This window comes from Podarcis tiliguerta, assembly GCF_965153285.1.
Source record: "Podarcis tiliguerta genome assembly, chromosome: 6".
Classification (NCBI taxonomy): Eukaryota; Metazoa; Chordata; class Lepidosauria; order Squamata; family Lacertidae; genus Podarcis; species Podarcis tiliguerta.
Window position 1 is genome coordinate 80,320,251 of NC_139539.1, and position 27,216 is coordinate 80,347,466.

Consider the following 27,216-nt stretch of genomic DNA (forward strand, 5'->3'; position numbering starts at 1 on the left):
TCTTTGACATCTGGTGGAAGGGCATTCCACAGGGCGGGTGCCACTACCAAGAAAGCCCTCTGCCTGGTTCCCTGTAACTTGGCTTCTCGCAGCGAGGGAACCGCCAGAAGGCCCTCAGCACTGGACCTCAGTGTCCGGGCAGAACGATGCTTTGGAAATACCTGTTGCCAGGAATCACAGATGGCAAAAGTGCTGCACTCAGGCTCTGTTTGCGGATTTCCCATGGGCATCTTCTGGTTGGCTAATGTGAGAGCATTAGACTACAGGTGGTGACCATTTTGTGTGCGTTCAATTGATGTGCGACCACTGATGCAGACATCATTTTCAGCCCCAGAAGGGGGCAGAACAGGCTTATGTGTGACTTCTGACGCACACATTGACCCGGAACACAACCCCTGCACAAACGGGCAGTTGCCTGGGTCTGTCCCAGCAGGGCTCCTCTTAAGATCTTGTGAGAGAATTGATCCAGACGCCAGCTAACTCAGATCTCCTCTCAATGGATTGTTTGAGTAAACTGGGGGAAGATAAATATGATTACAGAACACTCTCCAATCTTTTCCAAGTTCTTTTGCAAGAAGAAGGATAGAACTATGCTGAGGTGATACTCAGTACAAGGTGAGCATTAATGTGTTTCAGCCACAGACACCCTCCAAGTGGTAATGCAACAGCAAGGTCATTAGAAATATGGACCAATTAATACTTATTGACCATAGGCTTTGTTGAGTTTGAGGCTGATATATCTGGGCAGCCTATCAGCAGCATACAAATTCTAGCTGGGGGAACTTGCAAAGCATGCTTTGATAAACCCAGGGAAAAATTAGCATGTGTTTTATGTTTAATTAAAAAAGAGAGAGTTAAGCTGCTTTATTAACATCAGTGGTACATATGCTGCCATAAATTATTTTGAAGAAGGCAAGGCATTAAATAAAGCCTTCTGAGTATTTATCTCTACAACAAAACACAACTGACAGATTTTGGACATAACAATCCTTTCTTCTCTTCATGAGTGTGTTACATAGGTCCACTCCCCCCCTTTTCACCCCCCTTTTATGGGCAGAATTTTGTGAATTCCAGAGATGACATTATTGTAGTTTTACAGCATCTTTTGTCCTCTGCAAATATCCTGCTTCTTTGTTAAGCTGCATAAAACTGTTGCAGATAAACCATTCCCTCTAATAGTGAACTCAGGTAGTGAGGACTGACTGAATTATAGCCAAAAGGGGCCAAGAAACAAGAGGGAAGTACTATCATATTTAGGGAAACCCAAGATTTTCCGAAGGTGAATTTTAAAAAATAAGTCAAAGGGTAGAAAGCAGTAAAAATAGTCTGAAGAGAACCAAAGGTGCTTAGTAACCAGGAATGCTGAGTATCAGGTGGGAAAAGAATGGAAAACTGGAGGGAGAAGGCAAGGGAAATATCCTGTTCAAAGCTGGCATAGTTAGCAGGCTGGAACATTGAACATGAGCCCTGTGCACTGTAACATGTTATTGTGGCTTCCACTTTTGCATAACTAAAAACAGAAAAAACAGCCCTACTTTTGAGTTGAAGTGATGGTCTGGAAAAGGTGTAGGACTGAGGCTGAAACCTGGGTACAAGTTTCATGTGTAACCTGCGTAATCAGTCTTTTCTCCTTTTTCCTCGAGGAAGCAAGCAGATAATGAAAAAGCGAGCACCCTGTTAAAATTGCTTCCACCTCTCCGTTTTGAAATAGTTATTCAAGCCACCAACCTGTATGCTCAGCACTTGCTGTTATTTATTATTCAGTCTAAATACCGAAGAGTTCACTCCAATGCATAATTTAAGGTCTCTTTTACAGAGTTTCAAAATGCAAAATAATCTTTAAGGTGTCTAGTTACCGTTCTTTGTTTTGATGCCATTGGGCCATGCAGCACAGTACTACTAAATTGCAAAAAAATGTTTTGCAGGTAAGCTGATCGAAGTTACTGTGGGCAGATTGTTGTGGTCAATAGCCAGTTGCTTTTCAGAAGTATCTGGGTTGAAAACACCAACAGTGTGCTGTGGCACAAATATAAAGGTTCCACATATAACACCAAGCCATTTTAAATGTTTTAACCATTTTAAGATATTCTTATTGGATGGTATTCAGCTAGATGTACTTAATATTGTGAACATTTCAAATCCAGTTTTGTTTTTATTGAAGTGCGTTGCTGCTTTGTTTGCTAAATTCCTTTGGAAGGAAGGGCAGAATTTACTAGTCCATGCCACTTGGTGTGTTTTCTTCAAGTTATCCCATTTTGTGGAGCTCTGAGCCTGGTAGTACTACCACTACCTTGTTCCTTACCCAGGTGAGGAACAATCACCTTTTGAATAAACTACAGAACCAAGCTATTGCAGTAGGACAGAGCTCACTCAACTCAACGTTGAGAAGATCTGCCCCAAGGCACTTCAGACCAAAAGCTTATATAGTAGTTCAAACACAGCAAACAAAGAGTCATAAAACATCTCCACATATGTCAGGAAAGGTTACAGGTCACGAGAAGTAAAGCACACATGGATCCATACTGGTATCTTCACCTTTGCATCACCTTGGAGTGGCCCCTACATGCCCAGACCATTTGATCATTTTAGGCCTTGGATGTCCGGCATTACCCTGGCAACCTAGCCTTCAGTGAGGGAAGAACATCATAAAATCCTCTTCTTGGGTCTCAGATAGCTTCAAGGATAACTGATTTACACTCTGGTGCTAAAACATTCTGCCATTTGTACCACTTTCAGGGATAGATAAGGAGAGATGGAATGCAGCGTAGGAGGGGAACATTCGCAAAAATCAAGCTTAATACATTCTAAAAGGTTAAATACAATTACAGTGAAACATTGAAACATTATTAAAACAATAAAAATATACACCTGGGGTCTTTAATTCTTATATTAGTACTTGGCTTAACTAACCAGTCACTTGTTGGACAGGTTATTACTATGTGATGCTGCGTTGACCAGACTGTTACAAAATTAATCAGGAAGTTCAAAGTTTATGGGTGTAGTTATTCCCAGGAAAAGGAACACCAGCCTTTGGACAAACTAAAATTATATGGCACTGATGTCAAATGCATGAGATTTCTTGTCAAGGCTCCGAAGCTAGTATTGTTCCCTGTACTGTGTTAATATATACTTGATTTCCTTTCATTTATGAGTACTAAAATCTGGGTCTTTCACTCAGTCTACTCTAGTCATCATATTAAGTTTTTCCACACCCCTCCTTACTTTTTCCCCCCACAAAAAACCTAGAAAGTCCCAAAACGCTTGAACCCTATTGTTTCAGTATTGAAAATTTGGCTACACCATAGACCTGCAATATTATAAGCATGGTAATTTCATTTTCATTTTTTTCCAGATTACAGTGGTTTTGTTCAGGTGCAATGCCAAACCATGTGTTACATTGTTGTTTAATTAATAATCCGTACTAGCCAGATAATGGTTTAGCTAGTTACTGGTTAGGAGAGAGTTGAAAATATATTTGCGAATGAAATACCTAAGTTTGGGGAAGCTGACAGAGGAAAGGTGTGTGCATGAGAAGGAGAGAACACAGCTGCTTGGAAGAGAGACAAGTTCACTTAAGGCATCTTCTGGGGGATCTTATGTGGAGCATCTGGAGGTTTATAGGAGTGCTTGCTCTTCGCCTTTCCTTATTCTCTAGTTGTATATTACAGACTCACACAAGACTCCAATGTGTGTTCATCCAAAGCAGTGGTTCTCAACCTTGGGTGATCCCTAGCTCACAGGACCAGTGGTCAGGGATGATGGGAGTTGTAGGCCAAAAACATCTGGGGACCCAAGGTTGAGAAAGGCTGATCCAAAGAAAACCAAACCCAGACAGTGCTGGTCTATGAATTTCCCCTTTCTTGAACAACAATTGTAACTATGGGAAGTTTGCTGTGGTTAACCAGTTACTCTTCACCAGCAAGATTATGCACATCTGGGTCAATACCTCACTGTTCTCCTACTTAAAATATATGTAACTATGTAACTCTTATACAGCTCATGGCAGTCTTGTTTTTCTGAAGCACATAACTTGTTCCTTTTTTTAAAAGAGTGCTCATCTTGGTAGACAAAAGAAAACCAGTGTATATGTCTTTAAGCTGAGGTGTGAGTTTAGATATACACACTCAGTACTGCAAATAGTTTGCCCTTTCTTTCAGAAATGTCCCACAATCCGAAACATTTAAAGGGAATTTCTGAAAGAATGGAGAAGGAATTTGACTCCTTCCTTCCTTCCTTCCTTCCTTCCTTCCATCCATCCCTCCCATTTTGCTCAGACATTCATCACTTTGCAGTTGTTTACATGGTCTTTGCTACTCATTCATTTAGTTTAGAGAGGTTCTTTTGGAGCTCTTCACAATCTCTCTTTGTTTTAATGGCCCTGAGCAATATAGTATTGTCAGCCAACTTGGCCACCTCACTGGTCACCCCGAAATCTAGTTCATTCATGAACATGTTCAAAATCACAGGTCCCAACATGGATCTTTGTGGGAGTTGACTTTTTACATCTTTCTCTTCAGAGAACTATTCATTTATTCACCATCTGTTTCTTCTACTTAACCAATTCCTGATCTGCAACAGGACTTCTCCTTTTATTCCATGACTTCTAAGCTTACTGAGGAGTCTTTTATGAGGTACCTTGTTCAAAGGTTTTTGAAAGCCCAGGTACAATAAGTCAGCTGAATCACTTCTGTCTTACATGCTTGTTGACACTCAGATATCTCTCAAATAGGTTCATGAAACAGGACTTGCTCTTGCAGAAGCCACATGCTGGCTCTGCTTCAGGTACCAGCCCTGGCAAGCTCACCTAGCAGCCAAGTAGCACAAGCAAGTAGCTCATCCATCCTTCCTCAAATGCTCTCCTCTTGCTACTGGTCTCCTGACACCTCAGACAGTGCACTATATGCATCTCACAGCCCAAGGCTGGTGGTCCAGCTCAGTGAGCAGACACAATATTTATTAACTGGCTGGGGCTTGGAGCAGGTCAGTCATACCCAGTCTGCTGCCACAATGCCCCATTCTAGCACTGTTCAGCTTGCCTGCCTTGCAGGTACTTATAACAGCAAGGTTCTCCCTACATCAGTTATCAACACAAGGCATGCAGAGAGTGCCCCACCAGAACGTATGAAACCTCACAAAGTTTTATATTACTAGTCTTTAAACAATTTAAACCCCACGTTAACGGGTTGCTCTGCAGCAGTGGGCTGCTGGTGCCCCTGAGTTACTGAATCAGAGCAATTTTTAAGCTGTCTTTTCAGTTTGTTCCATGGCTCTTTTGATGTGAACATGGCTCTGATAGAGATTTCATATTGGAAATGGGGTATGTACATGACTTTGATTAAAATTCTGGGCAGGGAACAGAAGCACAATAAAGAAGCTGAACCATTTTAGTGGAAAGCATGTAACACTATAAGCAAACCTCCTTTCTCCTCCAGATGTTGAAATTTAGGTAACATTTATCCATTATGGTTCTGTCTAGGTAGTGTGCAGCCTGTATACTAAAGCTGCTTTGCATTCTTGCTGGGGAACTGTGAATTCATGTATTGTGTCTGTAATGGCCAAGGTTCGTAAAAAGTGTTTTGATTTCAGATTTATGCATTCTTCCCCCTCCCCCATTTCTGCTGCAGCGATGGATTCAGAAAATAAACCACTGCAGTCATTTCAGTATGAATGACAGAACAGGTTTTAAGGAACAAATAAGAATGGAAAATGTGATGGTTTTATGTGTATTGTTCCTACCTATTGAGAAAACACCTCCTATAAGCCAATTTATAAACCCCTAGTTATATTTAAGCTTTCTCTTACCTTGATTGTGATTCCTGACCTTAATGGAATTCAGAGACACCAGTTTTGTTTGTAACAACAGCCCCCACAATTAAATCATGACTGAAAATAATGCTAGACCTCTATGCATATTTGAAAGCAGATTGTGAAAGGTGGTTCACCATTTACTGAAGTGCCTGGATTCTTTAAAAAAAGTAGTTATAATAACTACACTGTTACTACTTTGCCTTTTAAACTGCAATAAATGCAGAAGTTTTGGATTGAGCTGTAGGCTTTTGAAGATGCATATTGATGGATTCCTACTGAGATAATGGTGGATTATTTAAATAAATAAGTATGTTGAAAATTGTATACTACTGTATATTTTTAAAGAGTTCAAAGTGGTGTCCAGAAAGAAAGCATACAACAAAAGCAATATAAGCAATAATATATAGTAATGTAAAATTCACAATAGTAATAGGCATTGTGGTCCTGAGCCATTAAAGACTTTATAGGTCAAAACCAGCACTTCGAATTGGGCCCCAAAACTAATTGGCAGCCAGTGCCGTTGGGCCAGGATTGGTGTAAAACAGGCATGTTCAACTCCCAAGAGACTGTGATCTAATCCCAGTATATATATATATAAAAAACTGGCAGTGATCTACCCATTGTCATTGGAGGGAGAAGGAGTGTGCATGGAGTGGATGGATTGCCCAGAGTTGTTGAGCTTTTTTGAGGGAGGGTTGCACAAAGTTTTTTAGCTTTCCCCCCATAACTTTCTGTACACGATAAGGATCTACCAGGGATCTACTGGTTGGACATCCCTGGTGTAAAATTTTCTAACAGTCTTGTCCCAGTGAGCAACTTGGCTGCCAAATTGTGCATCAGCTGAAGTTTCCAAACTGACTTCAGAGACAGCCCTATGCACAATGCAGTAATCTAACCTAGAGATTCTCGGAACATAAACAACAGATATTAGGCTATCCCTGTCCAGATACAGGCAAAGCTGGGCTACTAGCCAAAGCTGATGGAAGGCATTCCGCACCACTGAGGCCACCTGAGCCTCAAGTGACAGCAAAAGAACAAGCCACCTCCCATCCCCCGGGTCTGGGGAACCACCCACTAACAGTGCTTCATTCTTATCTGGATTTAGGTACAGTTTATTGGCTCTCATCCAGTCCATTGCCAAGGCTAGACAGTGATCCAGCACATCCACTGCCACACCTGCAGATGTAAAAGAGAAGGAGAGCTGTATGTCACCAACATATTGCTGGCAATTACTGAAATCCCATTAAAATTGGCCTTTGTTAATAGATCAGCTGCCAGTTAAACATATATTCTAGAAAATGGGGTAGGGGTAGGCTTTTTTCTAATTATCCAGCATGATTGGTGATACCATGCTCATTTCATTCATGCCTGGATGTTCGTTTCTGTGCTTTTTCCTTTAAGAAACGTTGCATTTGCCTATCTGGTGTAGGAGTTCCTGTACATTTTTACAGTTTACATTTTGAGGATCAACGCATGAACACTTTTTCCATTCATCGCTCTAGCCAAGACGTTTCTTGTTACCAAGAAGCTCTTTGAAAGATCTGGGAAAGTGTTGCTCTTGAATTTCCCTTATTTTGTGGTGCCTTTAATTGAAAGGCTTTAGGAGCCAACTGAAGCTATAAGCTGTGAGCCTTTTCCTTTTCTGAGTTTAACGGGTTTCTATTTTAAAGGTTGCATAGTTGCTAAGTTGATAAGACTTAACTTCCCCAGTAGCCTGAGGGGAATGGTTAATATGCAGCAATTTTGAGTTACAGATCAGTTAACTCCTAAAGTCAACTATGGCCCTACCATCATTCAGATAGTGTTATCGTAAAGCTGTCAGATTTTAAATACTTAGGAGAGAGCTCTTATAACTGTTGCCATGGTGATAGCATGAAGGCAACATGGTAGTTTCATCTATATCAGTGTTTAGCCAGATCCTTTTATAGTCATTTAGCTGTGAAAGGATGGTACCATTCTGCAGTCAGGTTACATCTCTTTAAGCTGCTCCACGATAAATTGGGGCAGCAATTAACATTACCCCCTGCAAATGAAAATGTACTTCAACATTAGGTATATTGAGTCTAGTGTGTTCTTGCCTCTCTTTTAGTTTGGTATTCATTGACTGATTTTCTATGTAGATTTGCTTTGGAATTATCCATTCACCTGCTATTATGCTTTCATGTCAGTTTCCTTCTCTAGTATTACCTCTGCTCAGGGTATTGCTAAGTGTGCCTGCAATCAGGGAAATTGCAAAGCGATTTGAGACTTTGACATGGAAATGGACTTCCACCCCTTTCTATGCTTCTTTATGCCCCCTTACCTGATTGGGCAAACACACAGACCTATTAAAATATATTATAAATGTCAAGAAATCATGCTATTTTACCCTGTTAGTTTTACCCTGCTATTTAACCCATCACAGACCACAGTTCTATAGCCTGTTAATCTCCCTAGACAGAGTGCTTCACTAACTTTATAGTTACGTTCACAACACCAGTGAATCAGAGCATCATTCCCCTTTTTACAGTGAACATATGGATGAGGTTGTACTTGGAGTGCTCTGCTTCACTGGTTTTCATAGTTTAATAATTGGTTTAAAAATACATGTGACATTGGCTTTTATGTGCCGTCTCCCAACATCCATTCTAAATTTGGGCAGCGTTTCTGTAATATTATTACAGACTTAAGCCATAGTCCTGTGAAAAACACCCCAGAAAAAATAGACAGATGTAGGATGCTGCCTTAAGTGGATTGGTCCGTCTTTACCCAGTATGGTCTATTAATGCTGACAGTGCCTCTTCAAGGTTTCAGACAGAAGCCTTTCCCAACCCTGGTACTTATTTCCTGATTTATTTATTTTTGTGATTATACTTGTGATTGCAATTGTCTGTGTGTAAGACTGAAGTATGGATTAGAGAAATTCTAGATTTGACGTATTAAGGAAAGCTATCACAATCCTCCAACTTATGCGTGTACTTGTTTTACTGCTTGTGTTAGTTAGCTAACTTGCTAAGTTTAGCTAGGTGGTTTGAAACTATGGGCTAGAACATCATAAGTTTTGGAGATCTTCCTTGAATAATTGTTTATGTTAGGGCATTAATGCATGCCAAGTACAGTATGGCCTATATTATATAAAGAAGCCTTGGTTCTGGCCATAATAGAGCTTCAGCAGATTGGAACCTTCACCTTGGATTATGTAATTTTAAATAAGCATCAAGTATTTTACATTAGGTGGTGGGAGTATATTCTGTGAAGATTTGGTTCTTTGTTCTTCATTCACTCTGGCCGGTGACCTCATTTCTTTTCCTGGTGCCTACCTTTTGTCTCTGCTGCCTATTTACCAACCAGGACAGTGGGGAAGATTTCTTTGGGGGGCAGCAGGTCAGAGCTTGACCTCATCCAAAATACAGTGATCAAAATTATCCTAGTGTATCCAATAAAAAAGGAGTGCAATGGACTAAGTCTACCAATCCATTTTACTTCTCTCTCTCTCTGTGGGTGTAATAATATTGTGTGTGCATATTTTATTAGACTTAAGTTTGTTTATTAAGATTTATCTCTCATCCCATATATCTAGGGTCTTTTGAAGCCTCTTTTGTGTGGGCAGTAAAATTCAAGAATAATAAATAATAAGAATAAATAATAAATTGAAGCTAGCTTGCTATTTGAACTTGGTGCCATGTAGAGGATATCCTTAGCTGACTTACAGTAAAGCACACATTGATATTAGATACTCCTCTATAATAGGCATCCTAGAATACCCATCCCAGAATCACATGGCCTGCTGTTCTTTGTTACTTCTGTTTTCTATGGATTCAGTTTCAGTGAGCTCACCCACCTCTAGATAGCTATCATGTCCTCTAAGTTGGTAATGGCTTGGATGAAAAAGACAAGAACAATTATGTCATTGGCATTCTGGTAGCCCAATCCCATAAATTTGTGTAATGTCTCTTAGCCTAAAACATCTTGCCTCCATGTAGAGAGAAGTGTTGGGCTGCCCAAATTGGAATAATAATTCATTGATTACAGTATATGTATTTGGTTTTTTTTATTGAGCTGCAGTAAACCAGACTGGGTTGATTTGAACATTAGCACCTCTTATGGCTAATCATATATAATAGGTTATGTTAAAATAACATGTTGTAACTGCACATTCCAATTAATTTGTGAATATTAACTTTGTTTTTGTCTTCGCTTTCTCCTGAGAGCATAATGCTCTAATGAAATGAAGAATAGTGAGAGGTAATCAGAAGTGGCTGAAAATAGAAAAACTATGATCTAGTACATAGAAAAGTCTTGTACATTTTTTTGTAGCAAGCGTAAATCATATACCGTATTTTTTTCGTGTATAGGACACCCCCTATTTGGGGGGACTCAGATTTAAGAAAATGGGGGGAGATGTATCCGTGTATAAGGCACCCCCTAATTCTTGACATTTGGGGGGGGGGGGGACCTAGTCTTATACATGGAAAAATACAGAACTTAAGTATGACCGTCACTCTTAAGGTTACTGTTGTTGCACATCATAGTCAGTTGTTCATTGCAATACATAACTTGCAAAACAATCTGTGGAAAGTTAAAAAGCAGTATTAAAATCAGGGGAAATTTAAGGTTTATAATGCAAGCCTTTTTGTTGAAAGAAGAAGAATTTTGTAGATGCTGAAATATTAAAGTTTAATGTAAAACATTGTGGGAAACTTCAAAAATGCACTTTACTTATTTCTTATTTCAAATGGCATATGGCATATACTAACCCAGTTTTTTATATTAAAAAAAAGTCAGGCCTCCTCAAACATAGTCATGTGTGTTCCTTTCAGTGAACATGCCAGATGGGATTGTGTAACCTCTTGAAGGGTTCCAGATTCTGGTTGACTGTAAGCATGTTCCAAACAAACGCCAAGTTCATTTCTCATAGATAGAATAGCCAGTTGTCATATGTCATGGATTGCTGTGCCTAATAAGGGCAACTGAATTATCTTGAAATGGTGTCCAGCAGCAAGGTAGAATAGAAGTTCAGATCGTTTGGCGTATAGACATTGTAAATAAAATACAGCCTGAATAGAGTGCATTGGAAGAATCCATGCTTAAAATGGTGACATGAATGAGTGAAAAGTCCATTCACTGAACTGATTCACACAACAATGTGTTTTTTTATTGTTTTTTTAAAAGAGGTTTCCTCCTCCAGTTTACAAACAAGTTGAAAATACAACAGTGGATGTCTTTAAAAGGGGGTTATACAAATTCATGGAGGGTAAGGCTATTCAGTGGCTATTAACCATGATTGTTGTGTACTGCCCTCCGGTATCGGCCGTCCTACGCCTCTGAATACCAGTTACAGCACAAGTGAGTAGAGTGCTCCTCTCCTGCTTTTAAGCTTCCCTAGGCATCTGATTGGCCACTGTGAGAACAGGATGCTAGACTAGATGAGCCTTTGGCCTGATCCAGCCTATCTCTTGCTTTTTGGACAGCAAAATCTGGAGAACAAAGGAAGGTGGAAGAAAAGGCAAAGAAGTAGAAACTGTGTGTTTGTGAGCGCGTGTGTAGAGAGAGAACTGAAGTTTGATGCCTCACCCAAAAATACAGGAATGGCATACCAATTTCTTTGGGGTGGGGAGAAAAGATGACCAGATGACCTCATACTTGCCTATGTGCTGCTTTTTCCACTAGGCCTGCTGTTCACAAAAGAGATAAAGATTAGTAGCTGTTCAATCCATTGATTTGTTGTAAGGGATGCACAGGTTTTGTTAATTTTGAAACTGCAATTGCACCGCAAATTTAAGTTCATGTTTTAAAAAACATTCTCCTAGCTGTTAAAAATAAGGCATGTGAAGGCAACATCTGTGTAAAGGCATTGGCTTGGATTCAGATTAAGTTAATGGAGTCTAGTTCCTGATGAAATTAAGATGGAAATTCAGTGGGACCTAAATGCAACTTAAACTGAGTCGAACCCATTGAAAACAGAAGAGGAAATTTCCAGTAACTGAGAAGAATGATTTTATACTTTTTCTTTATGTTTGTAAATATCCCAAAGGTCTTATCCCTTCTCCATTTCCTCTTAAATTTTCCCATTGCATCGTTTCACAAGATTTCAACTTAGTTGTGACTTAGTTGTGATTGTTTTGTTTAAATAACTCTTTTGGGTTTAATCAGCTTTGATTGTTGCAACAAGTATATTCATTTGGTTTTTCACTATGTTTTATTAAGTACACTATTTTCATTTTGTACAATTAGCTTTGCTTTCAGAAAATAGCAAAATGTAGCTTTGCTCACTGCGGAAATTGGTTTGTTGCGATTTGATCGCAATGGCCAACATACTTAAACAAAAACCGTTTTAAACAAAAACTGTCCACATGCTTCTTTTCCCCCTTCTGTCTTCTAGCACGTTAGGTTCTCTTGTCTGAGAAACTTAAGCCATATCACACTTGTACACATTAAATAATACCTTAAATTATTCCAGCCTATAGGATCTGCTTTAGGTTTTAACTAGAACTCTTGAGTTTCAACAACTGAAGCCAAGGTGTAGGCAGACAGAATTGTAGAGTTTGGAAGGGACCACGAGAATCATCTAGTACAACCTCTGCTAAGAATTAAGGACCAGAACACCTTTGAGCACATGCTCAGCCCAAACCTAAATAATTTGTACCAGAATTGAGCTCTCCAGTTCCTTCCATCCACTCCTGGTTTCTCTTTCCACCACAACCACCACCTCACCAGTGTTCTTTTTTTAAGCTGTTTAGGAGGAGAGGGAAGCTTTTAAATCCTTACTATTGTCAGGCAGTTGAAACTTGGAAGCCCTTGCTGATCTCCTGCAGATCACCTAGAAAACCGCCTTCTCACCTTCCGTGGATTGTGAAGAAGGTGAATTTGGACTGGGTGTTGTTGTGGAGGGGAGGAGTGTCAGTGAAGAAATCAATTGTAGTACCAAACTTTGCTCCCCTCAAAATCCGGATCTACATTGGTATATCAATGCCTCCATTTTCAGATTTTGTTTTCAAAATCTCTGCAGCTCATTTTTCTTATAGCGAGCTCATCATTCAGCTGCCACAAGTGTTCAGTAAGAACCAATGAAGCAATTTTCTCTCAGGCCAAGCACAGAATTGTGATTTTTAATTTGTATGTGCCAGGTAATAAGAATTATACAGCCATATGTAGCTAGATTGATAGTGGGCAGAGAGACACTATTGAACCATATGAGAGTCCCCTGAGAAAAGCAATGAGCATATTTTAATTAATCAGAAGAGCTATGATACAATAAGTGCAACTTTTTCAATCCTTTCTGCCCTCTTTTGTCCTGTTGTGACAGCAGTCTTCTAGGAGGGTTGCATCCAGACTTTCTCTGAGTTGAGTTTTACACCTCAAGACACCTCCACTGGATTTCCCTTCCTTTGGGAATCCCCTGTACTGCCTCAAAATCTCCAGAAAGTTGGGAAACACTTCGGAACACTGTTGGAGATGACATGAGGCTATAGAGAATAAATGAAAATCACTTCCTGTTCCTTCAGCAGAAGTCTCCTTCTGTGTCTGGAAGGAACACCTGGTTTCTGTGGGCAGAACCTTATTTAGAGCCTATATTACAGTGGGGAAGAGGAAGATCCAGAAAACTGTAAATTCATGTACAAACTAACGGAACCTTTCTACCTACAGTCTAGCAAGGACACATAACTCAGATTGGATAATAACACAATATGCAGTTTGTGTACACACTACCATTTTATGTAGGTACTTTCCTGGGTCAGAACTAAGACTTAGAATTATATATAATGCTAGGTAACCGCTTGTATTCAAGCCTTATCCTAGACTGAAAGTTTATGGCTTTTATCTTAACTCCCTCGCCCCACAATGAACGGCTTTGTGCCTTTGAGAGTTATTCATATTAACCTAGGACTGTGGTAGATGATGTTGATTTTATTTTTAAATGGCTTGTATTTTGTCCTCATTCTATAGCATGTGTAATTAATTACAGCGCAGTGTAAAGAATTTGGGGGATATTTGCAATGACGTCTGGGGGACGTCAGCCAAATATGGCACCAAATACCATATTTGTAGAATTCATTGGAATGTCAAAGTTGGCTTGGCAATGGTAGGTTTTTTTTAAATAGGAATACTTGGTTAATCATGAAGTCTGTAAAAATCATAGTGTCTTCAAATGTAGCTGAGGCATTGAGTGTCGACTTCAGGCAAGCCTCAGGGTAATACTGTCGAGCTCAGAAGTCTCCCTGCCCTCCAGATACTGGGTAAGGGGTCATGTGAGGGGATATCCCCCTAATTCATGTCTTGTACACGTGTTTCTCATGTCTGGAAACAGAAGCACAGTAGAGGAACACTAATGGCTGTTTCCATGCTATAGGTTCCAGTTGGATCATCAGCATAGACCCTTTTGGCTGATACTACTAATATGAGTTTACATAACGGAGTCTCCTACACAATTTTAACTAGCAGGACTTATCACTGGTGAGTGAGCCTTGTTTTCACTGAAAATGGCATAAAAGGATGGTATCATAGAAGAGACATGTCAGGCCCCAACATTTTTAACCTTATGCCAATAGTTGTGTATTTTGCATATTAAATCTGTATATATAGTCCTTAAGCGCAAGACATTTTCCTCTTATTTTCCTCTTATTGTCTGTACAAATTGGTCGTCCTTGTTTTGTCAGTCCGTTAAAACATTAGACAAAAATTAGGTATGAAGTGCCAAGATGACACAAATGTTGCCACATGACAAAGTACCAGTGTTTTCTTAGTAGTGACAGGTTTTGTCTCAAATGTAATTCTTTCCTAAAATATTTGAGCCAAGTTTTGACCAAGTTATTAAATTTTGCATCCCACTTTGCCAGCTTTCTTATAGCAAGACTATTAATTTATATGAGACACAGAGGCTCTTTAAAACTGGTGTTAGCATTACTGATCCCAGAAAATTACACATGAAAAATCTGTGTACTCTGTTAAATGACTCTTAGGCTAGTGGAAGGAATTTCATTTCATTGATACATGATTTCTTCAAATTGCCATGTATGTTTTTCATTACAGTTCTGAATACCAAAATGAGAAGTCATTAACGGCAAAAATTGGGAGTAAATCCCTCTTAAAAAAGAAAAATAGTGTGTAATATTTGCGCAGTTAATTTTATTGGCACATAAAATAGCAATTGTACCACCAAACTGTGCATGCTTATTATTGCACATTAACACAAATATCTTGAGACCACCTTTCTCTAATCTCCCAGATTTTGAAAACTTCTTGATTAATACTTCCATCATAATATTATTTCCAAGAGTTAGATTTTTTTTCTTTTAAATTAAAAAAATAATTTTCAAACATCATTAAGTGCTTGGTCTTAAATATTGTCCCTCTCAAGCACATTTTTTTTCCACTATACATGCTTTCAGCCTTTTCCCTTTTCTCTCTTTTTTATTTTTTTTACAAATTGCACATGGAATATTTTTAGGAGGAGGGTGTCTTCTAGTGAAGTTTACGATGCCGATACTTGCCCGCTTTTTCTTTTGCTGAGTTGGCACAGGCATTGTGCTTATTCTGTTGTAAATGATTCCAGTATTTGATCAGCTCACTAGGCTGGAACTGATGGGAGGTAATTAGGTGACTGTATTTACAGCTGGAATAAGAAACCCGCCAGTGATTGAAGACAAACTCGTTAGGTGGGGGCATGGGGTCAATTCGCAGCTTGGCAAGGCAGATGCCCACATATACATCCTCTAAGTGCAAACGTCTGATACTCAGTGAGACCTTAAATATTTTTTCCGCTAAATCTCCAGAAAACACATAGCCAGTCCCAGAGCAGAATACAGGGTACCGTTCACTCGGATATAGATCAGGCGGCATATACCACTTGCTATCCTTGTTCCGATTGGGCGCATACCCCCTCATTAGATAGCCCGTAAAGTATTTGTGCCGGAGAGGAAATTCTGGCTTCAGAAGCTTATGTATTAAATACTCTGTATTGACAAACATGTCACTGTCCGTTTTCATAACGTAGGGGACATTGGGGCAGTAGGTTGCCACCCAGTTCATCCCCATCAGTGTTTTGATGGTTAAGTTGTAGTAAGTATCTAAGTACTCTTGTTGGATAATATCGTGGTATTGCCTGCTTTCCTCCAGGATGGCTCTCTGAAGGTATCCATTCAGCTTAACACTTAAACCCAGCAAAAAAATCCGAACAATTTGGATCCCAGGCGCCAAGCTCTCATTTCCCCAGGTTTGTCTTATAGCTTGTCGAGCTTCCACCTGCCCTGGTTCTGCAGCTATGAGCAGTATTAGAAAGGGGCTTTTCTCCTGGCATTTCCCAGGCTCGTTGATAATATACTTAAAGTGATATGACGTCGGATGTCCAGTGCCTCGCACGTTGTAAATGCTCCCATTGGCACTCAGTGTGTTCTCTAAACCAGTAACTCCTTGAGGCGACAGCTCCGTGTTGTTGGAATTAGCCATCGCCTGCGGCCTGAGGGTCTGAGGAACTGCATCCTTCCAAATGGTCCTCAAAGAGCTGTGGTTTGTTTCGCCTCTCATCGATCTAAATCCCCGTGTAGTGTAAGCCACAGGGTTTTCTTTGAATCCACCTCGGCCAGGCAGCCAGTCATGGTGATTAAAAAACAGGAAAATAGCAAAAAGGAACACGAGGGAAAGTAAGCCAATGAAATGGGTTCGAAACAGGGACCGCTTGGTATTCCAGGTCATCTTGGCAAAGCAGCAATGCCTCCTTCTCCACTGAAGCATGTTGTAAGTATCCAGAAATGGGATGTGAGAATGATTGAAGGAAATGCTTTGTTTTTGGATCCACTGCTATTTCTTGGTGTTCATCTTCCGTTGTGGAAAGCTTGTTAGCGAATCACCAGCTCTGCAAAAGTGAAAGAAGGTTAGCAGACAAGCTTTCAAACTTTGCCCTTCCCATTGTCAGAAAAACTGCAAAACAAGAGGCAAATCTGAATATTAGTAATCACCATAACACCTTTAATGTTCTTGGGGCATCACAAGTCATAGCATCCAAGTTGTCTCGATTACTTACTCCCATTTAATAGGAGGGCAAGTTTTAGGAAGAGACTTGCCCCAAACCACATGATTGCAGCTTTTCGAATCCATATCCCAACATCTTACCCAGTTTGCCGTTCTGGTGCTTGTCTACATATGAAAAAAAGTGTTGCAAGGGTAAGGAGCAAGCCCTCAGTGTGAAGTGGTTTTCTATTCCTCTGGTTTCCAAACTTTATTTCTTTGTGAAATCACTCCAATGAATGCTATTAAACACATGTGTGTATATGCTATTGTTTATGTATATATAAAGTACTTAAAAGAATTGGGGGGGTGTCCTATTGTTAAAAAACAAGTTCTTTTACTGGGCATTTTTTATTTTAAAAGCCCTGAGTTGGTCAAGTAGATGAGCGACTCAGATTGGACCAGCGTACATCAAACGCAAAACCACTGTGAGATTCCAAGGGAAGGGTCAAGTGTAAAGGTCTCGATACCAGATGGAAGGTTTATTGCTAGCAATTAAAACTGATTTGGTATGCGGTTGGTAGTATGGCTCGCAGTTGGAGGTCCTTTATGCAAAATGATTGTGGACTGGTCGTGGGACAGACACTGCAAGGTTGATTGTAGCAGCGTTCCGTTAGTTACAGAACATTACTTGGCTTGTTTCCATTGGTCCCTGCTGTGTTCAGAAAGTCAGTGTGCCAATGCACCTGACAAAATCAATTTTCAGGGTCCAGTTACCTCACTGCTGCATCTTTCAGCATCAACCAACACCAAACACTCTGATTCACCTTTACTCCTCTTTTAGCCTTTCCCTCTAGCCTTTCCCATTTTCTTTACCTGATTGGTTGTGGTCAAGAAGTTGTGTTCTTAAAGGGACCATTTAGTTACTTATAGCTGTTCCAGTTCATTTAAGATATTGGGTATGTGTGTGCATATAAAACCAACTAACCTCTCTCTAACCCCACTGAAAGAAAGAAAAAGAAAAGAATAGAATAGTTACTGTGTATGAAATCAATAAACTCTGTTAAGATAATATCTCTCCCCCCCCCCCAAGATCCTTTTATTCATGAGCCCAAAACTCTAAAGTCATGTTAGTTTAGAAGATGGTTGGCAGACTTTTTGCATGCTAGATTATAACCCCAACTTTGTAATACATTTCACCCTGCTATTCCCTATTGATATTCAAGAGCAGATTCAACATGGCAGTTTCATGATATTGCATATTAAAACCTGATCACATTATCCTACAAATGAGCCTCTCATTTCATGGTATGAATTAATTTGTGGGTTTTTCCCCAATTAGTTCTAATTTGTTTCAAAATCTTAGGGTTTTGAACAGTGATAGAAGGCTCATATGAAAAGAACATTTTTATGTAAATATGTAATTTATTTAATTTCTTTGCTATCTCTCAGCCAGTTTTTGGATTAATTTATTTTCAAAATTTAGTGATGTGATTCATGTGTAAAGACATCTTTAGGGTAAATCTTTCAATTTGGAAAAAAAAATGACATTGAAATAGATAATGACATTAAATTATAAAGGAGGGTGGCTGGCACAAGCGTGTATTTAAATGTACAATTACATAAAAGTAAAACAGATATAGCATAATTTTAAATGAAAGAGGGAATTAGTGCCTCTAATTTCCAGTCAGCCAAATTAAGAAGCTCTCAGTGCAGCATGGAATGCATTGCAAATATTTGAATGTCTTGATGGACGTACTAGTTGTCTTTCTGAGCAAAACTCATCATATTAGCCACCACTAGGAGGAGCAATTGGGGGGTTTAGCCTTGAATTGTAGCAGTGCATCCGTCTAAAACTTGCATAGTTTCTGAGCTGCATGTTAAGGTCCTCCAAGCCATTTTCCTTGGAGCAAAAACTATGTTATGAATGACTATTAAAAAGGATTCTCTGGGCATATAAAGGACAAAATGTGGCTTTAAAACTGAGGCTCTGGGTAAGACTGGATAAAATACATTTGTAACAATGCAGTTATAATTATGAATAGCAGATCTCAGTCCAACCATGCAAATACTACATTTTGATAGATTTTAAACAAATTGAATGAATCGCCATATGTGAATCCTTGCTGGATCCAAAAATGGATTAGCCACTTCAGCCACAATTGTTGACTGGTTCAGTTGTACTGAGCAATAGGGAAATGGAAATAAGAAGTGTGTTGGACACATGAGAGAGCTGTCCTTAGCAATTCTTAATAGAGCATATTGTGTCCTTAAGGATTCTGTTTGGTGAAGCTTTTCTATATTTAGGATGTGTTTCACTGCTTGAACAGCCACAGCTTTTATTAGGAATGCACTTTAAAAAAGAGAGTTAATATTCTGTTGTTGGCAGTCACCATTTTTCTAAGCATGTCAGCCTGTTATAGTCTGATGACTTTATTAAATGTTTAAACAATTCTGGTAGAGTAATTCTAAGTCAAATTACATAAAGCATTTAGAATTATCCAAGCAGAACTTTATTTCTGTTAGTAAAAAGAAATGTTCTAATATAATTTAGTTATTTTAACTTGATTATGTTATGCTACTATTTAATAACTTGCAATGGTGCTCAGTCTCCCGTAATAAGTTATACTTTCACCAGGATGTTGGAATGTTACACTAAATCATATAGGTCATATATACGTATAGATTAAAATTTTGGGTTCTTAGCAAAATACAAAAATGTCCATGGCTGGGGACCAAAGGACTGTGTGTACCATATCACACAGTCACTGTTTTCAGAGCCCCTGGTGTCCCCTAATACCTCCTTCTGAGGGTCAGGAGGAATGAGGTGGGGGATGAAAGCTGTGGAAGTGTAGTACAAGCTCTCCCCCCCCCATGCACACGTGCACACATGCACACGCCTTCCACTCACAAATGGGCCTCTTGGGATTCTAGCCTATATTTAGAAGAGCAAAACTTGTATATTGGATTCCTCATTGAGTTTCAGTTCCTCGTTCTCACAGTGAATTGCTAACATATTGGCTTGTATGTTCTAGATGGTCATATGTTCTTTAGTTTTGGGGAGTCTACTCTTAGTTGGAAGGAACAAATAAGAAGGGAAGCTTTAGATCTGGTGGGCTGTGCAGAGCAAGTGAGTATAACTGTATTATCCAGGGCCTGATAACAGTCTTGACATACCTGCATTAATACTTTTACAGAAGGGGGGGGGGGAGAGGGAGAATGGTCAGTAGTAATATTAAAATCCTAACCAGCTCTAGTGAAAACCCATGGCATGCACACTCCTAAGTTTTTGAGTGAGCTTTGTTTAGAATTGTATGATTGTTGTATAATTATATTTTCTATAATGTTTCAACAAAGCTATCAGCATTCTATTTTTCATATTGCTATCAAATTCACATCTGATTGTGTCACTTTTTCTCTTCAAAGCAGTCTTTTTAAATCAGGCTTTCTACATACTTATGCTAGCTTTATTGCATGTTAGTTTTGCCTGGGGCAAAGAAAGAACCATTATGTTTAACATAACACTTAAAATATTTATTATCGTTTGTTGGGTAGATTTTGGAAGGGAAGCACTCAGGCACTAAAGGACCATTAGGCAGTTGTAGATGCAGGTCTTAATTTTTTTACTGCAGATAAGTAACTTGAGATTCCTGTCAGTAAGCATTCCAAACAAAACTACCAATCTTGGAAATGATGGGATTTTGGTTGTGCTTGCTGCTTTGTAACCGTTAAACAACCCAAATGTCACATGCTGCACAGAACTTGGGCATATACCCCATTTTGAAGGAAACAGACTACTATATTGTGGTTTCCTTGTGAGATTCGGTTGGATGTCTGCATGACTTATGGCATCCAAATGATTGTGATGCTTTTGCCAGAAGCTCAAATCACTGCCTTTCTTTGGGGGGGGGCAATGTGTGACTGATAATATTAATCAAATAGCACTCTTCTTGCATGTTAGGGGCTGAGGGAGTAGGTAGTATTGAGCTGGTAGTTGGTCTGCCTCGTCTGTTTTGATGGTTCTCAGTGTATGTCACATCATAGCTATTTCACTGGTGATCTTAGATTACAGTAGGTAAGGATTAAATCTGACCTATTTTGATTATCTGATCATTTTGTAAAACCAGGGGATGTAAAGTTAAATTTCTCAAACCTAGACAATCGCTACAGAGAACTACATTATCCCTCTTAATCCCTCTCCTTCTCCCCCTCCTTTCCCAACCCTCCCCAGCCTTCACATTTGAGTATAAGTGACAGATTTATTAACAGATAAGTGTAAAGACAATGACACCCTTCTAAGCTGAATGCGAGAATAGCTCTTCCTAGATTTTTTTGATTTTTTTCAAAACCCATCATCCATGGAAGCATCAGCCTCGGCTTCTGTAAATTTGGGGCGGTGGGAGTCGGCACTTGGTATGCCACTAACAGCACATGCATTTGAATGAAATATACAATGATCTGACATACCTTCCTTTGTCAAGCCATTTGTGGTGAGAGGATTATGCCCACTGCAAGTAGTTTTGGCACGCCATCCCTTCAGCCAAAAAGATGCTATCGGCCATGCGCACATCTCTCCTCCAGCAGCCTGCTGCCTGCGACTGCTTTTCACGGTATCCAGTGTGTCCATCTGTATGCTTCCTGCTCCGCTACCTTCCCTGCTCACCAGCGTGTTCGCCTTGATTTTTCTCCGGTCATCTTTCAAGAGACAGAAGCAGCATTTCTTGCCTCCATTCCGACTGGTATTGTCTGCTTCTGACAATGGAAGCATTGACGCTTTTACAGTTGGTGTTTCCCTTGCTGGACAATGCAGTGCTCTGTTTTCTCTTCAGTATCCATATTTCTAGTGGCGATGCCAGGCAGAACAGCATGAGCTAGAAGCTGGAACTGTTGGCTTGCGTTTGATAACGGGATTTACCCCTCTTCCTTCATTGTTGCTAGGCAGTAACTGAAAGGGATGACTTGAAGCGAGGGGTGGGGGGAAAGCTTTTAGCTTAAGGTTTTGTTCAGCAAAATCCAATCCATAGTTCTTCAGCTGCTGCACAGGCAAGCAGCAGTTTAAATGTGGGCTTTGACAGATGCTGTCTTCTGACAGAGCAGAATTTCACGTCATTGCTTGGCTGGGTCCCACGTGATGGTTTGCATTCATTTGGACTAAATCCGAAGGCAGGCAGAGAGCTTAGTGCTTTTGCTTCTGTTCGATAAAGGATACACATCTAGTGCCAGTGCAGCACTGGATGAATAAAATGAAAGAAGGTGGTCATGGTGGTGATGCACATTCATTGATGTGTGTACCCCCCCCCCCCAATTACCCTCCTTTATCTTTTGTACTATATCTTAGCACTCTCTAAACGTTTCTTAATGTTGGATGTTAGCTTATCTTAATTCAAGCACATCGCTGCATTGCCTAAAGAACTACAAGCTGTTTAATATAGTGTAGCATTCCTCAGCTGCTGTTGTTTTTTAGTGAATAGTATTCCACAACTTAAAATAGTAATAAAACCCTCTACTTTCTCTGACCCCTTCAGTGGAACTTTGTGATGATGGATTAGTTAGGAGCCTTTTTAATCTGTTTGTTACTCCATCACATTGTAATTTTATGAGGCATAGAATCATTGATTCAGCACTGCAAAATCAGGGAAGGAGAACCATCAGATTTTCCATGCTTGTCTCTCCTAATACACACCACTCTACTTGGGTGCTCTTTGTGCAGGCTGCCTTGTCCAGATCTCTGCTCAGCAACCTCTTTTTTTATGCCAAAGCTTGTAAATTCCATATCAAACGTATGTACAGTGCATCATATGTGGGGTTAAGAAGCTGAAGACAGAATATGTAATTGCTAGAGAACTGTATGCCTCAGATGTGCTTCAGACTTTGCTTAAATTGCTTTACAAAATTGCTTCACCTAAGAAATAGTAGCAAAACTTCGAATTTTTTGTTAGCTGGCTTTTAATTTTTAAAAAGAAGTTACTTGTTGCGAAGGACCACTAAAATGGGGGAAGTACCATAGGAGTAAAATAGGTCTGTAAAAGCTGATTCCCCAAGATCAAGGAAAGTTGACAAGAAGCTATGAAAGTCATCTCTGGAGAATGAATTCTAATCATCTGATATTGACGAAGAAACTTTAGGAGCATATTCTCTCTCTCTCTCTCTCTCTCTCTCTCACACACACACACACACACACTAAAGCAAGTCTTTCTCTTTGATTGATTTTATTTATTTATTTATTTATTTTATTTCTATACAGCCCTTCTTCCGAGGATCATAAGGGGGGGTTCACAATATAAAAACTCAAATTACCCAAAGACCTGGCTTGGAAACCATGCCTTGTGAGGAACTGTTGAAGGAACTAGGTATTTTTAACCTGGAAAAGAGGAGACCGAGAGGAGATTTGATAGCCATCTTCAAATATCTCAAGGGCTGTCACAAAGAGGGAAAAATCTTGTTTTCTCCTGCCCTGGAAGGTAGGACTCAAACCAATGGCTTCAAATTAAAAGAAAGGAGATTCTGACTAAACATCAGGAAAAGTGTTCTGACAGTAAGAGCTGTTCAACAGTGGAATGGTCTCCCTTGGGATGTTGTTAAATCTCCTTCCTTGAAACTTTTTAAGCAGAGGTTGGATGGCTGTCTGTCATGGATGCTTTAGTTGAGATTCCTGCAATACAGGGGGTTGGGCTAGATGCTCCTTGGGGTCCCTTCCAGTTCTACAGTTCTGAGATTTATGTCTATAGTGTATTATCTTCCATCCCCCCCCCCCCCCGTGAACCACATCTGTTGCTGCTGTTTCCTTTTTGTTTTTATGATGAAAGCTTTCTGAATTCCCACCTAGCTTATCACAGATGTAGAGATAGCCCATGGTTAATTGGAACTAGAAGTGAGGGTGTGAATTCCTGAATTGGGGGGGGGGGTCTGCTGCCCACCCCTTTCTGTGTTATAGGTGGGACAGGGCACAGTGATGAATACAAATGAAGATGCTTACTTTGCCACTGCCTCTTTGTAAAACTGGCATTCATGTAGCTTTTCTCCAACAGAAAACCTCCTCGATGTTTTTATAAATAAATAAAAAGGGGAAAATTAACTCTGCCTTTATCTTTCCAGTCTACCCAAGGAAGCTATTGTCTTGTTCATTAAAGTTTTCATTGTGTTGGGGTCATTGAGACTCTAATGCTTTAGATGTATAGTGTTTCATTTTCCCTTCATTCAATGTACTTGGGCTCTGATTGACCCCAATAAACTTTAAATGTAGAAGAATACTGACTGAAGTAACAGAGTTGAAGCGGAGAGTTTTTCATAGTTTCCATACCCTTTGATTTCAGTTGTGACCCCAATGTATGAGAGGGTTTAAATTGCAATAAATCTGTTCCTTTGAAGGGAGCTGCTTTTTTAAAGAATGGGTTTGTTATCCAACACAATATGTATGTGCATGTTTCAGGAATAGAATATTCTTTTGCCTCAAATAATTGAGCTCACTAAGGTGAGTGTTGGTAGCAGAACAGTGATATAACCTTCAGGCAACATCTAAATAAGAATCAATGTTTAACAAAGCTGTGTATTTTGATTATAATCTGCTGGTACGCTTTTTGTTAATACTGAGAAATGCACAGCTCTCTCAAGCACACCAGCAGATTATCTGAAAAGCAAGAGAGAGAGAGATAGAATAGTTTGCTTTCCTATTTTAAAAAGAAAATGGGCTGTTAGTATTGTTTTCTTTAGCTTGCATGAATTTAGACAGTCCACTGAAAATGTAACGTTGTCCTAAATTTTCAGGAATGACATTTGTAATGCTTATTTTTACTAAATGGACCATTTGCAGTTGAGCTGTTCCTAGAGATTATATCCTGGGGATAGTTTAGGGCATGGTCAGATGATCGCCTGTTGTTAATAACTATTGCGGAGTGCAACTGTTCTATTTTAGGAATATTCAAATGCCCTTAAGTGATAGTCAAAGTATACACTGCCTCAAATCCCACAGTAGTTCTGGGGCTTCTTGAAGTCATAACTTGTGTGAAAGTGACCACAGTCTACTTTCGTATATAGCATTTTTATTGCGAGTTGCAGCTGTGTGTTAGAAATTATTGGTGGTATCAAATTTTGCACAAGTGGAAGGCAAGCTTACAAAGAGGGTCTTTTCCTTTCCCTCATCCCCCTTGCAACCCTGCGTACCGTCCAAAAAAAGCCTCTGCATAGTGTGTGTCCTACTAAACGTTGTGGGTTGTATAGTGTGGTGCTGCAATGGCAGAAGAAACCAGACAGAAGACGCTTGTGCTCTGCTGGCATAAGATTCCCTTCCAATCAAGCCATGTATAAATGTTATGAAATAATTTAATATATATTTTTCCACAAATTGCATCCTAATTATATTTGAACCAAACAAATCACAAAACAGTAAGCCAAATTTTTGCTTCTCAGCAAGCAGGGCCGGCCCTATGTTAGGCAGAGTGAGGCAGCCGCCTTAGGCGGCAGATACTCTATCTGTTGCTCCGGAGGCTCCAGTTCTGTCCCCTCTGTTGCCCATGACCTCTCCTGGGCTCCTTGATCTCTAGGCTGCTGCCTCAGGTGTGGTGGAGAATCCAGCCACAAAGGATGAAGTGAGATTCGACCACCAGTCCAGTCAGCTTCTGTAAATGAATTTGGAAAGGGGTGCCACCTTGTCTTTCACCTGAGGCATCAAAAGGTCTTAGGCCGGGCCTGTTTGAAAGTGTTCTTGACGTAATTTTTTACAATTGCATCTCTTTTGTTCTCATTGTCAAGGCAGAGATGTAGCCTCCTAAACATTTAATATAGTGCAATGTTTGTTGTTGTTGTTTCCTTTTGAAAGCAGAAAGTATTTTTCAGTGATCCATTGGGGCAGCAGCAGGTAGGTCAAACTGATGATATCCTTCTAGCGGAGAGACTTTAATCCAATAAGATTCTCGTTTTTCAAGTGTTGGCTAGAGCTCTTCTTGAGGGAATCCAGTAATGATGACAATGGAACAACAAAAATAGTTGTTTTTCCTCATCCAACTTTAGCCCAGTTAGGGTGCGCAGGCTAGCAGAGTAAGCTTGTGCAACACATTTCTGCTAGGGAAACAGTTGTGTGACTAGAGAGCTGTAGTGAGCACCCTAGCCTCTCAAAGAAAGAATTTATAGTGTGGGACTTGAATGCAAGAGCATAGCTTTAGATTTTAAGGGACAATTGTGACAAACCAAGGGAGATTATAATTTGGATAGGAAGTATGAGGGACCACTTGCTTGTGCCTCATCCTGCTTAAAGTATCTTGTGTTTTACAATCTTTATTTATATAGCACCATTAAACGATTTTGTCGAAGTATAAAAAAAATGGTTTCATTAGTACAGTGGTACCTCGGGTTACAGATGCTTCAGGTTACAGACACTTCAGGTTACAGACTCTGCTAACCCAGAAATAGTACCTCGGGTTAAGAACTTTGCTTCAGGATAAGAACAGAAATTGTGCTCCAGCGGCGTGGTGGCAGCTGGAGGCCCCATTAGCTAAAGTGGTGTCTCAGGTTAAGAACAGTTTCAGGTTAAAGACGGACCTCCGGAATGAATTAAATTCTTAACCAGAGGTACCACTGTATAGAACTTGTGACCTTTTTGTTGAGGTTAGCGTATCTGTCTGGCAGATCCCTAGTTATTTGAAACCATGAATAATTTTGTTTCTAAACTACTTCCTCAGCAGCTATTCCAACTGGTCACCAGAAAGGCAATTACATAACTATAAAAATTGGGACTCAAATTTGCTTCTTTTCCTTGTCCCCCCCCCCATTCCCTTTTTCTTTTGTATTGTGTCTTTCATCTAAATTTTAAGCCTGCAGGTGGAATTGTTTGTTAATAATCTCTGTAGTACTTCCGAAGGGATGATAATAAATCGAGGACCTGTGAATATTCTATCTATTTTCAATATTTTCAAGTTCCCCATTACATCCAAACCAGGAAACTGTGGTTTATTTAAACTGGTTAGTGATGGTAGATCAGAATCTGAAACCTGAAAATGTGGTTTGTTCTTAAAGCCTATTGAGTTTGCATGTCATGGGGAACTGTGGTTGGTTTAAAATTGAAGCTGGAGCTTCTTATCTCCTCTTCGTTAAGTGCAGAACAGGAGGGGGAGCATGTCTGAACAGAATCTTTGTTTCTGCTATTCATAGAACGATAAAATCTGATTAGATTCCTACTTTCTCAATAAGCAAAGTGATAGTATCTTGGCCACACAGAGGCATTTCAAAACTGATTCTTGTATTCGTATTTTAACATTGCCCTTGGTTACTCTGTAACCAAGTCAAAGAATCATTTTCCAAGGCAGAATAGATTTGTATTTTAAAAATTCTGATCCAGTACCTGTGTTTAAATAGCAAAATACATGTCCGACACTGTTGAGTGCAAATGGCATCCGTACAAAGTTAAGTTGCCAGGTTTGTCCACAGAAAACATAAAACAAGCAGTTGAGGAAGGATTGAAATTTTGCCTCTGTGTTTATTGCATTAAAGCCC

At 39.7% G+C, this 27,216-nt stretch overlaps 2 protein-coding genes across 2 annotated transcripts in view; one reads left to right on the top strand and one right to left on the bottom strand.

Annotated features, from left to right (window-relative positions):
* CDC73 (cell division cycle 73) overlaps positions 1-27,216 on the top strand; it is a 107,498-nt gene that overhangs the window by 50,495 nt on the left and 29,787 nt on the right. The window lies entirely within an intron of this gene.
* Positions 14,894-21,943, bottom strand: B3GALT2 (beta-1,3-galactosyltransferase 2). Its single transcript, XM_083445366.1, has 2 exons — positions 21,199-21,943; positions 14,894-16,639 (listed from the first exon to the last, which is right to left on the bottom strand). The coding sequence occupies exon 2, from the start codon at positions 16,516-16,518 to the stop codon at positions 15,250-15,252; it is 1,269 nt and encodes a 422-aa protein (XP_083301492.1). The 5' UTR covers positions 16,519-16,639; positions 21,199-21,943; the 3' UTR covers positions 14,894-15,249.